The sequence below is a fragment of the Phyllostomus discolor genome, chromosome 4 (genome assembly GCF_004126475.2).
Source record: "Phyllostomus discolor isolate MPI-MPIP mPhyDis1 chromosome 4, mPhyDis1.pri.v3, whole genome shotgun sequence".
Lineage (NCBI taxonomy): Eukaryota > Metazoa > Chordata > Mammalia > Chiroptera > Phyllostomidae > Phyllostomus > Phyllostomus discolor.
Genome location: NC_040906.2, coordinates 112,117,340 through 112,130,222, shown reverse-complemented (window position 1 = coordinate 112,130,222; position 12,883 = coordinate 112,117,340). Strand labels below are relative to the sequence as shown.

General features: G+C 37.9%; 1 protein-coding gene across 1 annotated transcript in view; it reads right to left on the bottom strand.

Annotated features, from left to right (window-relative positions):
* Positions 1 to 12,883, bottom strand: part of DNAH8 (dynein axonemal heavy chain 8) — a 305,262-nt gene that overhangs the window by 133,324 nt on the left and 159,055 nt on the right. Inside the window, exons 56-60 of the mRNA XM_028509424.2 lie at positions 10,814 to 11,027; positions 7,730 to 7,839; positions 3,687 to 3,850; positions 2,209 to 2,401; positions 434 to 556 (exon numbers count right to left, since the gene is read on the bottom strand). Coding sequence (XP_028365225.2) covers positions 434 to 556; positions 2,209 to 2,401; positions 3,687 to 3,850; positions 7,730 to 7,839; positions 10,814 to 11,027 — 804 coding nt within the window. The remainder of the gene's footprint in view (positions 1 to 433; positions 557 to 2,208; positions 2,402 to 3,686; positions 3,851 to 7,729; positions 7,840 to 10,813; positions 11,028 to 12,883) is intronic.

Below are 12,883 nucleotides of genomic sequence, written 5' to 3'. Positions count from 1 at the left end.
ATTTTGCTGTGGTTATGCAAGGAGGTGAGTTACCTTTACCTACACCTTTATTTTGACCAGAAGTCCAAAAGCATCAACTTTTCCTCCATGGGGAACAGAATTCCCATTATACTAAAATGTGATTTAAGGAGGGAATATTTCTTCCCTGGGTTCTTCAGCTTACTCTCTTACTTACTGGCTCAGCATGTCAAAAGCTCTGAACACAAAACCCATCAATTTTCCATTGAAAAACAATTTCTCTCATACAGATTAACTCAAATAAGGGGTTTCTGATTAAGTCTTTGGTTTCTGAGACAGTGAACTAACCCAACTTATGGACACTCTTCTATATGCTATCTGATACTATGTATTTATTCTCTCAAAAAGTTTACCTGTGAAATTCACTAAGTTTTTACATGATCTATCTATGTCAATAAATAGTCAACATCAGAACCTTAATAAGATGAGTCATTGCATCTTTAAAAAACACCAGATCAAGAGATGTTCCTCTAATGATTTCATTGAACTGTCTTTGGTAAAACTGGAGTCTTTCACACAGAAAGTCAAAGGATGGTATCTATGAGTGGGGAAAGAGAGAGAGAGATAATATGTAAAATCCAAAATTTATAAAAGTAGCAATTGTAAAGACACTCAAAAGTTAATTCTACATTTTTTAAAAAAGAAAAACCTAATGCATTTCCAAAAATTTGTCATGGATTAGTTGACTTTTATTTATTTCCATTTTCAGGAGCTTAACTTTCCAATAAGAAACTATCCCCGACTTTTCCCTCCAAGAACCCCAGTAGCAACTCCTATCCATGGCAATGAATTTTGGAATATAACAAATATTTTTCTCAGTTTTTATTTGCTTCTTAATATTATTATGAATTTTTTTATCCTCACCTGAGGACATTTTTTTTCATTGCTTTTTTGTAGAGGGGAAGGGAGAGAAACATTGTTGCAAGAGAAAAGCATCAAGTGGTTGCCTCGAGAACATTCCTGGACCAGGGACAGAACCGGGTACCAAACCAGCAACATTAGGTATGTGCCCCAGAGGGCAATAGAGCCCACAACTTTTCAGTTCTGGGACGACACACCAACCAGCTGACCCACACCAGCCAGGGCTATTTATGGTTGTTTTTTTTAATATACAGAAGCCTAACATTGTTTATATAGTCAAATTGTTCTGAAATATTTACTTATTTGCTCTGCCAATTGTTTCTCTCCAATTATTTCTGGATCTATGTGCACTGAATTACTTTGGTATATAACCCTGTTTAAAAAGTCCCCCTAGAGTCTTGTTTCAAACTTTATTAAACCTATGCATTAATTTAGGAAGAATGATGTGTTGCTCTTTAATTGAGTTTTATCATGTTTATTCCTAAACATTTTACATATTTTTGCTGTTGAATAAAGTACTTTTAAAATATTTTCTATCTTGTGATTATTGACAAGAATTGGCAAACTTTCTCTGCAAAGGGGAAGATAGTAAATATTTTAGTCTTTCTGGCAGGTACGTTCTCTGGAACAGCTTCTCAAAGCTCTGCCATAGTTGTGTGAAAGTTGTCACAGACAATTTATAAATAAATGGGCATGGCTATGTTCTAATACAACTTTACTAATAAACACTGAAATTTTAATTCCATGTAATTTTCACATGTCACACAATATTATTATTCTTTTGATTTTTTCCTATCCATTTAAACATGTAAAAATCATTCCTAGCCCACAAATCTAACAGAGAATAGGCAGCTGACTGGATCTGGCCCATTGATTATAATTTACTAACCTCTGGTATAAAGATAGTTATTGAGTGTTACATTTATATCATACTTGGTCATCTGACTGAACTCTTAGTACTTAAAAAAGATTTTAAATACTCTAGGATTATATGAAGAGATAACCATATCATCTGCAAATAAAATGATATTTTTGTTTTCTCCTATCTGATAATTACATCTATTTTCTTTTTGTCATTTTGTTGCAGTGCCTGGAACTTTCAAAGCAATATTAACTAACAGAAATACTATCAACCATACTTGTCTTATACCTGACTTTAATGGAACTGCCACTAAATTTCCTTGAAAAAAATATTTTACACTTGGCATGTGATGATATGAATCACAACTCATAACAATGGAGAAGTTACAGCAACTCCATTGGTATAGGGAGAAATATCTAGTTAGGTGAGTGATCCAAAAAACTCTCTTTAAAGGTGAAAATAAATACCAGTTCATAGATTTTGGGTACTTCAAACAAAGTATCTTCAGGTTCATCACCAGTTGGTTCAGGCATCTCACGGAGAAAATCTACAAAGTATGGCTCAGGAAGAATATATGATACCACATCTGAGCTGACACTTTCTTCAACTGCGCGAACAAGTTGTATATTAAACCAATGCTCATCTTCAGGAGTTATAAATCTGAAAAAAAAATATCCAGTTGTAAAAACGCAAAATATGAAGAGCAGGAAAACCATGCTCTTTCCTGGGCATGGTTTCAGTCTCTCTTCACCTCCTCTCACCCCACCCTGCACCTCCATCACGTCAGAATAGGGAAATGATGTCTGCCGTCTGACAAGAAGGACCTAACCCATCTAACATAGTTACAACATTGACAGTGTTACTTATAGAAAATACTGACGAAGACAGTCTCTCCTTGACCAAACTTGGGCTCCTCTGAATCCACTTCCCTCAACTCTTGGACTTCCATGTCCTTCTTTGCATCACCCAATTTTAGCATGAATCTTGTCAAGTACAGTTAGCCAGAATCTTCCACCCGCAATACCTGGTCACCCTCCATATGTGACAAAATTCCTAATTTTCCTTCATCCCCCTGTGGTAACATGTGATTACCTGGCCTGCGATAATTCTATTTAGGTCAGTTTAGCCAGAATCCTCCTGTACCCCCAACATTTCATCTTGCTGATTTTCCATCCACTGGCTTCCCCCTCTTCCTCCTTGGCTATAAATTCCAATTTTTTCCTTGTTGAATTTGGAGCTGAGCCCATTCTCCATCCCCTACTGCAAAACCCTGTAACAGTAGTCCCTATACCTACCACGATGTTCCTGAATGCTGACTGTGTTCCTGACTGTCTGAACAAGTGTCATGAATAATTTTTTTTTCAGTGATACAGGCGAGTCAACTGGGTGAGGTTAAAGGTCTCTAAAACTTGCAGTGAAAGTACAGAAGTGACTTTCAGTAGTGGGCAAGCGTCTTTTTTCTGGGTCTGTGGGCCCACAGTGCACAATAGCAAGGGGAAGAGAGGAAGAAGGGGACTAACATTTGACAAACACCACCTGTGTGTGAGACGCTGTGGTGGGCATTTACAACTCTGAAAGACTGGCATCCCCATTCATACTTTATAGAGGAAATGGGCTCAGAATGATGACTGAGTTAATGTACCGGATTTCACCAAGCAAAACCTACACAGAGCTCAACTTTTTTAGAAAATGTACATAACTGTAATTTATCTCTGAATGTTATCAGCTCTCGGATAATGTGGTGATTTAAAAAGATGTCATGCTGAATTTGGCAGAGAATTTTTTAAGGTGACCAGCAGGTGGGAAATGGCATCAATGCTTCACAAACCCCAAAGAAAATTAAGACACTGCTCCTAACTCTACTGATTTGAGTAGGTGACGCAGGATCTAGTCTATTGCATAAACGATTGGTACAGCACATTAAACTCAGGCCTGTGATACACACCTGTCTGCAACCACTCTGTTGCACTCGTGTTTGAAAAGTGACAGGAGAACAGAGATCGAATCACACTCTTCGGCTTTTATGGTTAACATTCCTTGCCAAATTCTGGAAAGATCTCGAAGATTGAAAATGTAATGAAATTTAGAAGGAGTTGGCAGCATCTTCACCTAAAGATGGAAAAAAATTGATACTCTCATTCGCTTTTCAGATAAACTAAAAATAGAACTGTTTTTAGAACTATTTTATTTCACAAATCCTATTTTAAATTAAATAGGCTCAGTATCAAACCAAAGTTAAATTATATTTTCATTGCAGCACTGACGGAAAAACATATATCATAAATAAACCAACAGACAATGTAAAAGATCATGAGCCCCAGGATGGGACGGATTCAAGTATAATGCACTAGGTGCAGATTCCAGCCTCTGTTCTACCACCATTAGTTGGCTTTGAATAAGTCACTTCCCTTCCCAACCTTGATCTCTTAAAAACTACGTGAGTTGTGGGAATAAGCATTCCTAATAATTAATAACCTTATTTCTGTTATATGGAAATAGTTTATAACAAAAAACTGAATGTGAGTTGATCATCATGTTCATTTCTAAAGTCAGTAATGACTATGTTCTACAGATTGTTTTCATTAGGGTCCTTAATGTGTTTGTATTTCCACAAATGTATTTGTATATTGGAATCTAAATTTCACTAAGGGGATCCAAGCTCAGTCAATATTAATGCTTTCATATATCTGTATACCTAGAATAAATTGACAGGCAAGTATAACATGCAGCTGTTAAGCACTAGGTGATATTTCTGAGTTTTGTTTGTTTGTTTGAATACTAATTTACTTGTTATTTCTACCAACTTGTAGAATCTAAATAGGCAAAGCTATAACAATGACCAGTTAGACATGGCTTGGAGGTGTAGCAGGTGTGGGAAGCACTCTGGGCTGTGTATAAAGAGTATAATAGATGTCATTAGCATCATTTCAGAAAGCAAAACAATGATAATTCTCAAGATACAGAGCAGACTCTGCATATGATTAATTCAGGGGAATGAATGGTTCCTTTAATACTGATTCATGGAATATATTCTTTCTTTGTTGAAATAGTACCCCATTGAGTTTGGAGAGTGATTTTTATAGGCTAATTCACAATGGAAGTTAAAACAGCAGGTAACAAGGGAGTGAGAATGAAAAGAAGTGTTATTTCTCTCTTTATTCAGTCCCATGCCAAGCTAAAATGTTTGTTCTACTCACAAAAATGTAAATCATACACTTATATTACAAATATGCAAAAATAAAGAGACAAGGCTATGTGAATATTGCTTTTTCATCTTTGCTGTAGAAAACATAGCCATTGGCAACTGAAGCAATTATTAAAGAGAATTAAATAAATTCCTTTCTTTCCCTCTTCTCACTTATTAGCCTGCTATTTCCCTTTAATTTCTGTCAATGTCTTTCTTTTTTCACCTGCTTCTGTTTTAAAACTATGTAAAGTAATTAAAAGGTGAAGTGTTACACAAGGTGAGTGGATTAAGAAAGTGCTTTGTGAAGTTAGGTGATTTGACAAAAAAATATGAAGAGGGCTGTTTATCAGGGGGTGGAGACAGGAGGAAGATTCATTTACTTTTCGATGACTCTGTCTGAGCACCTCCCACTGCCCTCGGGAAGATACCACAGTGAGAAGACAGCTGCATCTACTGCCACTGGGGAGCATCCATTCTAGTGGGGGAGCCTGATGATAAATAGGAAGCAAATATATTGATAAACAAACAATAATGATAAAAATCGTGGTTAGAAAAAACAGATTCTAGAGATAGATAATGCCTGAGGTCATGGACAGTTAGTTTAGAAAAAATTATCCAGGAAAGCACCTCTGAAGCTAAAAATGATGATAATTAGTCAAATGAAGTATAATGACTCAGAGGCATGAAAACTTGGGGTCTTCTGGCAGCAGCATGAGAAAGGCAGCAGAGCTGGAACAGAATGATGGAAGGGAAGATGGGTCAACATGGGCCAGCTCAGGATCAGGTGCACAGGCCAGAAACCCAGCATGGTGTTGGGTTTCATTGCAAATGCAACTGGGAATCTACTAGTGGTTTTAAGAAGAAGGAATGATCTCTGGGTTACTTTTTTAAAAAAGCACTTTAGGGCTGTGTAAAGAACAGACTCAAGGGGGGCAAAAAAAATAGCAAGGTTGGTTAGGAAGTCACTGCATGGTCCAGGGGGCAGGTGATGAACACATCTATCAGGGTTCACAGTGAGATGGCACTCGGTTCTTGGCTTTGGGATATATTTGGAAAGCATGGTTACTGATGGATTGGATAAAGGGAATGAGAAAGACAAATCAAAGACGGTGCCTAGGTGTTTAGCCTGAAAAGCAGGATAAATGTTGTTGCTGTTCACTAAGATGCGTAAGTCTGAGGAAGTGTCATGTTTAAGGACAATAAAGAGTTCTGTTTGGACATGTTAATTTTGAGATGGTTATTAGATTCAAAACAGTGACGTCTACTAAGCAGTTAGAAATATGTCTGGAGCCAAGCAGAGAGGCCTGGAATACAGGTATTGATTTTGAAGACATCCACACAGAGATGGTGTTTAAAGCCTTGAAGCTGGGTAAGATTGCCTGGGTAAAGGCTGGAGCTAGAAACTGAGTCCCAGCATCCAGATTAGGGGCACTCCAATATTTAGAGAAGAAGAAGAAGGGGCTTAGGAAAAGTAATCAATGATAGAGGAAGGAAACCAAGAGGATGAGGCCCCTCTGAAGCCTGGGGAAGAAAGTATTTAAAGGGACCGTTTATGTCAGATGCTACTAAAAATCAAGTAAGAGGAGGAAGAAACTGGACTTTAGATTTGGCAAGATGGAGTTCCTTGGTGACTTTGAAGAGAGCGGTGGAAATGAAAGCTCGTGCACAATGGGTTGAAGAGGTAAAGAAAGGTAAGGAAGTGGAGCTAGTTAACATTCATGTAACAAAAGAAGCTTTGATAAAAAGACACCGGGAAAACCAAAGCTTTTCAGAAAAAGTATGTCTAAAGGCACACTAAATTGAACAACAGCCCCACTAGAAAACAGATGGATCTTACCACACTCAATTCCCAGTCAGACCTTACCATTCATTTTGGAGTTTATTTAAGAATGGCAGAACAGCATGTGTGAAGACCCTGTGCTGACAAGGAGCCGTCTTATGTAAGGAACTGGAAATGATCACTGTGAGGGCAGATGGTAGGCTCTGTGGAAGAGCATTTCATGAGACACACCAATTCCCCTTCTGATAATTCTGTACCTAGAACTGTCCACCCAGGAATCTGAAAGGCCGCCACACCCTAGTTTTCCCCAGGGTATAAGCATCCACACAAATGTGTGCAATTGGCCTAATGAATGCATAGTGAACTATGATGACTAATCCTTATCTCCTTCACAATTTTCTGGCAAATATATATCAACTTTATCTTTAGCTCAAACCTACATTTAATTGCTTTTTCATGAGTCTGCCTTAAACCCATCTGGTGACAGCTAGGGGTCTGCTGAGCTTTATTTAGGGAACTGACTTGTATTTTAAAATCTAGCCTATTTTTAAGTACATTTCCATCCATTTACTAACTCATGCTCAACCTCTGAGTAACATACAAGTTAGACTTTAAGTTTTGATTAGCTAAGAATATCTGGAAATCCAAGTATTGACTCAGTTAGTAAACATTTGTGTCTGATATAGTTTGGCAGGGTGGGGGAGACAGACACACACAGAGTTACAAATCAGAGTAACAAGTAGAAAAGCAGTGTTTTCATTTCAGCAAAATTCTACTTTATCTTGGATGTCATATCTGGTTTATAGTAATACCTCATACATATGGAAAGCATCCTTCAATCAGAATGTTTGCTGCCTGGAAGGAAAAGTTGTCATAAATCTATTCGAGCATCTAATTTATCTTTTATAAAATAGCATTACCACATATAATGTGATGATAATTTCATGAGCCACAAGGTGAGAACTAGGTTGAATAATATTTGACTTTTTTTTCTTATTATTGACAACAGATGACTTGGTACCTTGGTCCATTGCCACAGCACTCTGCCCGCTGAAACTAAACTTGAAATCATCTCACATATTTCAGGTTTGAACTTTCTACAAGGATCAAAGTATCCACAGCCAATAACTCCTGAAAAAAAAATGAAAACAAGATTCAAGGTACAAGCTTACTAGAAGATTATAAGTTACATGTCTATCCCTGTGAATTCATCACTCCAAGACTGGCTAGGTGGTGTTAAGAATTTCTCAACTAAGACTGGAAGTCAGCAGTGAGGCCTGCAAAGCTTAATATGCTGTGATAAGCATTTTATATGGATTAACTCATTCAACCCTCCCAACATTTTATGAGAAAGAATGTGAGGTAGATGTTGTTATTGTTATTCCCATTTTAATGAGTTTAGTAACTTGCCCAAGGTCACACAAGCTGTTCAAATCTGAGATTTTACCCACATAGCCTGGCTCCAGAGGCTGTAAAAAAGCACTCATCCTGAAGTGTAGGAGAGCTGGGAAAGAACTTAGAGACTACTTTCTCATCTTACAGAGGAGACCAGGCCCAGGCAGGTAAGGTAAATTGCTCAAGGTCACCCAGATTGCTTGTTGGTAGACTTGGAATCTACACGCATATCTCCTGACCTGCAGTCAGTCAACACTCTGGCTTGGGCTGGTCATCTAATGATTCCTAGGAAACATCTAGCACAGTGACAGTCTCATATAATCTCCCTCAGGAAGGACTGAATTATGGATTTACAATGTGTTTGTTTTTAGACTGCAAAAACAGGTTTACTCTACTTCACTCCAGTGAGTTGGTATGTTGAGCGATATGTTCAGTTCTGAGCATGGAATTTTCAGAGGAATATGACTAGGAATATCTGTTCAGAGATGCACAGTAGTTTCATGAAGGGTGGGGCAGCTAAACAAACTGGGTTCCATTCACACAGATTTAAGAAGAGCAGCCTTGAGGGAACATGAAATTGTACTCCAAAGTCACGGCTGCTTGTGCCAGATGCCTGTAAGCCCCTTTGCTTCCTGAAACCCTCTGATTCTAGGTTTCCAACTTCCTGTGGGAAAAATGTTATACAGGAAGCATGAGATCTGGAATCAAAAAATAGAATTAGCACCTCAAACCTCACGTCTGCCATACACTAGCTAAATGGCCTTGACTGGGAGGTTATTTCTCTTCTCTGAGCCTCAGTTTCTTTACATATGGTTTGTTTCCATATGTAATTTTTGACATTAATCATATAAAAAAGTGTATAAAATAGTTGAACGAGCAAGCCAATGCTCACGTACAGACCGCTAGATTGAGAACACAGCATGGCCCCAGTACACCAAAAGCCCGGCTGTCGATCACTATCCACCCTTTTTCCCCTAGTGGTAGCTACTGCTCTGACTAGGTGATAGCTTTGCCATTTATGTTTCTGAACTTTAACTTTTTTTACCCTTAATTTTTGAAACTTAATTTAATGGAATCATATATTTCTCTGTGACTTGCCCCCTTCACTCAACATGTCACTTCTGGCTTCATCCGTGTTGAAAAATATAGCTGTTTCCTCAGATTCACTGCTGCACAGCATTGCACTGTGCACCTGTGCCGCAGTTTACTTATCTGGTTTTACTGTCGATACATATTGGGGTTATTTCAATGTTTCTGCTATCATGAACACTGTTCTATGAACATTCTTGTGTAAGACTTCTGGCACATATATGAAAAATCATGCATATGGATTAAGGACTTAAATATGGAAGGTGAAACTATACCAAGTGGGGAAAAAATATAGGAGACCATCTGCATGACCTCTGGGTAGAAAAGGACTTCTTAAACGATACTCAGAAAGCACAAGCCATGGAGGAAAACAATGGTAAATTGTTATATCCTGGAACCGGGACTGCCAGGGGTGTGCCCCAGGCGGCTCCAGCCCGCATTCCCGGGGCTGGCAGCAATTTACGGACCCGCCAGCAGAGGGCGAGAGTCCCACTCGCTTCGCATTCTCACGAACGCCTGATTTAGTAAGAATTTTCCATTTCTGCTAACCTAATGGGTATGATGTGGCATTTCCTTGTTGTTTTAAAATTTGTTTTTCTGAATACTAATGCTTATCACCTTTACATTTGTTTACTTGCCATTTGATTTCCTCTTCTTAAAGTACCTGTTTTTCATTGCCCATTTTTATATTAAGTTGTTTGCTTTTCTCTGAATAATTCATAAAATTTCTTTAAATACTAAGAATACTAACTTTTTTGTTGTGTTATATGGGTTGAAATATTTTTTTCCACTTTGGGGCTTGTGTTTTTACTCCATTAACGTTACTTTTTAGATCAACACCATCTATATAAGTTCTGTATAAGTTCTTAACCTATCAAATTTATCACTTTTTTCTCCTTATGGCTTATGCTTTGTGAGTCTTAATTTAAAAAGTTCTTTCCTACACAGAACTCTTTCAGATATTTTCCTGTATTTTCTTCCAAATGTTTTATGAGCTTTAATTTTCATATTTAGATCTTTAATCCATCTGTATTGATTTTATTCTTGGTGTGAGGTAGGGGTCCAATTTCAATGATTTTCCCATAAAAATTACTAAACATCCTAGTATCACCTATTGAAATTCTGTCCTACCCCTTCTGGTTACAGCACTTGCTCTGTCAAATAATTAATGTCCACGTACACATCCATAGGTTTCTCTTGTGGGTCTTCATGAACATAATTTTTGATGGTACAGTTTATGTGAGCCTAAATGTCACATTAAAATATTCATTTTTATTAATACTTCAAAGTGCTCCATTTGACTTGGTATATTATATTGTTAACCTATGATCAATGTGCAGTCACTCAGCCCAAATTTCTCTTATTAACCATGCCAAGAAAACCAAAACATAAAGGTGTGCTTACCTCTAAAGGCAACCTTCAACAAGGCTATTTCTAAATTTCTGAGTCTTAAAATGGGCTATAAACATTCTTCTTAGAATTTACACCCTCTTTTCTGGTATTTAGCTCTCTATTTCAGATATTTAATTCCCACCTCAAACAGAGCCTTTTATCTCTTAAATAAGATTTTGCATGGTTTATGTCCATATGTAATGAAATTAAACACCAACGACAGTCATACCAAAAATTTTGTCTATTGAAGCATTTGAAGGCAATGTGCAATTAAATACGGTAAATTGTCTTTTTAAACGCTGAGGAATGTCATTGCGACCCCCCCCAGGGTGGATCATCGCCGCTATGAGCTGCACATCCACAATAGTGGTGAAGTCTCCAGGCTTGTCCAGGCTGTACATCCCTTCCATTTCCATCATTTGTCGCACAATCTCATTAGTTATCTGAAATGTGATATAGTAATATTTTAATAACATATCATTATCATATTCTTCTGTATCTCCTATAAAATAGTACAAATGAGATTAGAAGAAAATATTCAACTTTTATCGGTGAAGTGTTTGTGAATGTTGATGATCACCTTCAAGGTTATTTGACTTAAACAATCACCCATGAACTCTAAATAAGTTCAATAAGTATGGTGCAAGTCCAATGTGCTCTTCATCACACTGATAAAACTAATTTCCAAGTAAATTTTGATAGGTGAATTATGGAATATTTGGTATAATTACAACAGTGCTCAAAGTTACAAGTTTTATTATAAATATCCTTCACACTAAAAATTCAACACCTCAAAATACTTAAATCAGAATGTGAGATAGTTTACTCCTGAGTTTTCAGTATTGTATTACTGAATGTTTGGTTTTAGGTTTTGTATCCTTATCTTTTATGCAGCCTCTAACATTGTTAATGCTCCCTCCTTATTGACGAATTTTTCTTTCCTGCTTTCAGAGGCTCAGTTCTTTTAGGTTCATCTCTGACTCTCCCAACTACTGTTTCTCCACCCATCCCTCACATGTAATGTTCTACAGGATTCCATCCCTCCTTTTCTCTTCCCACTAGATCAGGGGGTGCTATTGCAACCCTGTACCCAAAAGAATCTCCACTAGGGAACTCTAGCTTCAGATTCCTTTCTAAGCTTCACGCCTATATATCTGAATTCCTACTGAGCATCTCAAAGTGATGACACATAAGCACCTCAAATATAGCTGCCTTTCACTAAACAAACATTTAATGAGTGACTACTGTGTGTCTGACTCTGTTGAGCACAGACAGAAGTCCCTGTCTGCATGGAGCATACATTCTAGTGGTGACAGAGAATAAGTCTTTGTGGAAAAAAATAAAGCAGAGAAAGGAAATAGGTATTGCTCAGGGATACAACTGAATATGGGGAACAGGGGTGGCTTCTCCTCACAGGACATATAAGCAAAGACTCGAAGAATGTGAGAAAGGAAACCCATCTAAATGCTAGGGGAAGAGCATTCCAGGCAGAATAAACAGTAAATGCAGACATGCTGAGTGAACATCATATCCAGGGTGTAACAAGGCTCAGTCAATGTAGTTGGAACAGAGTCTTGGGGAGATAAGATCCAACAGGGTAGGGTTTTTGAGTCATGGTAAGAATTTTGGCATTTATACTCTACAAGTTTCATGGGAGGATTTTGAGCAGAGGAGTGTGTCATGCTATGAATCATGTTTTAATTGCTTGCTGATTTGAGAATAGAGTGAGAGGGGCAAGGGAAACAGGAAAGCAATTAGGAGACATTTTTAATGGTCCTGAGAGACTGAATGTGGCGTTGCTATTTTTTGACATGTAGAGCACTGTTGGAAGAACAGATTTAAAGAGCAACAGGAATTTGGCTTTGCAGATGTTAAGTGAGAGATCCAACTACACACTCCCAATTGGGTAAATGAGCCTGAAACTGAGGAGCTCTTCAGTTTATAGATGGTATGTAAATATGCTTCCAGCTCTCATGACCTGATAGAAACTGCTGAGCAGTCTATCTGCCCTGGAACCCTGCTGAATAGGAGAAAAAGGGGAAGAAAAAGGAATAAAAACCTTTCGCTGGGAGGCTGCAGCTTCAGAATGACAGCTGCATAGATTTGTACCTTCAGTATACATAGTCTAAGTGGGCCAGAGGCTTTCAAATCTTAACCGTGCTTTGATCCTTGAGTAAGCTCTTAAGGATCTGGCAGAAGTAAACTCAAAACCTGTCTGGTTGAGGGCATATCCATCCTAGGCTTCAAGAAACAGCCACAGATAATTTTTCAAGGGCAATGACCAAGCAAGAAGCCAATG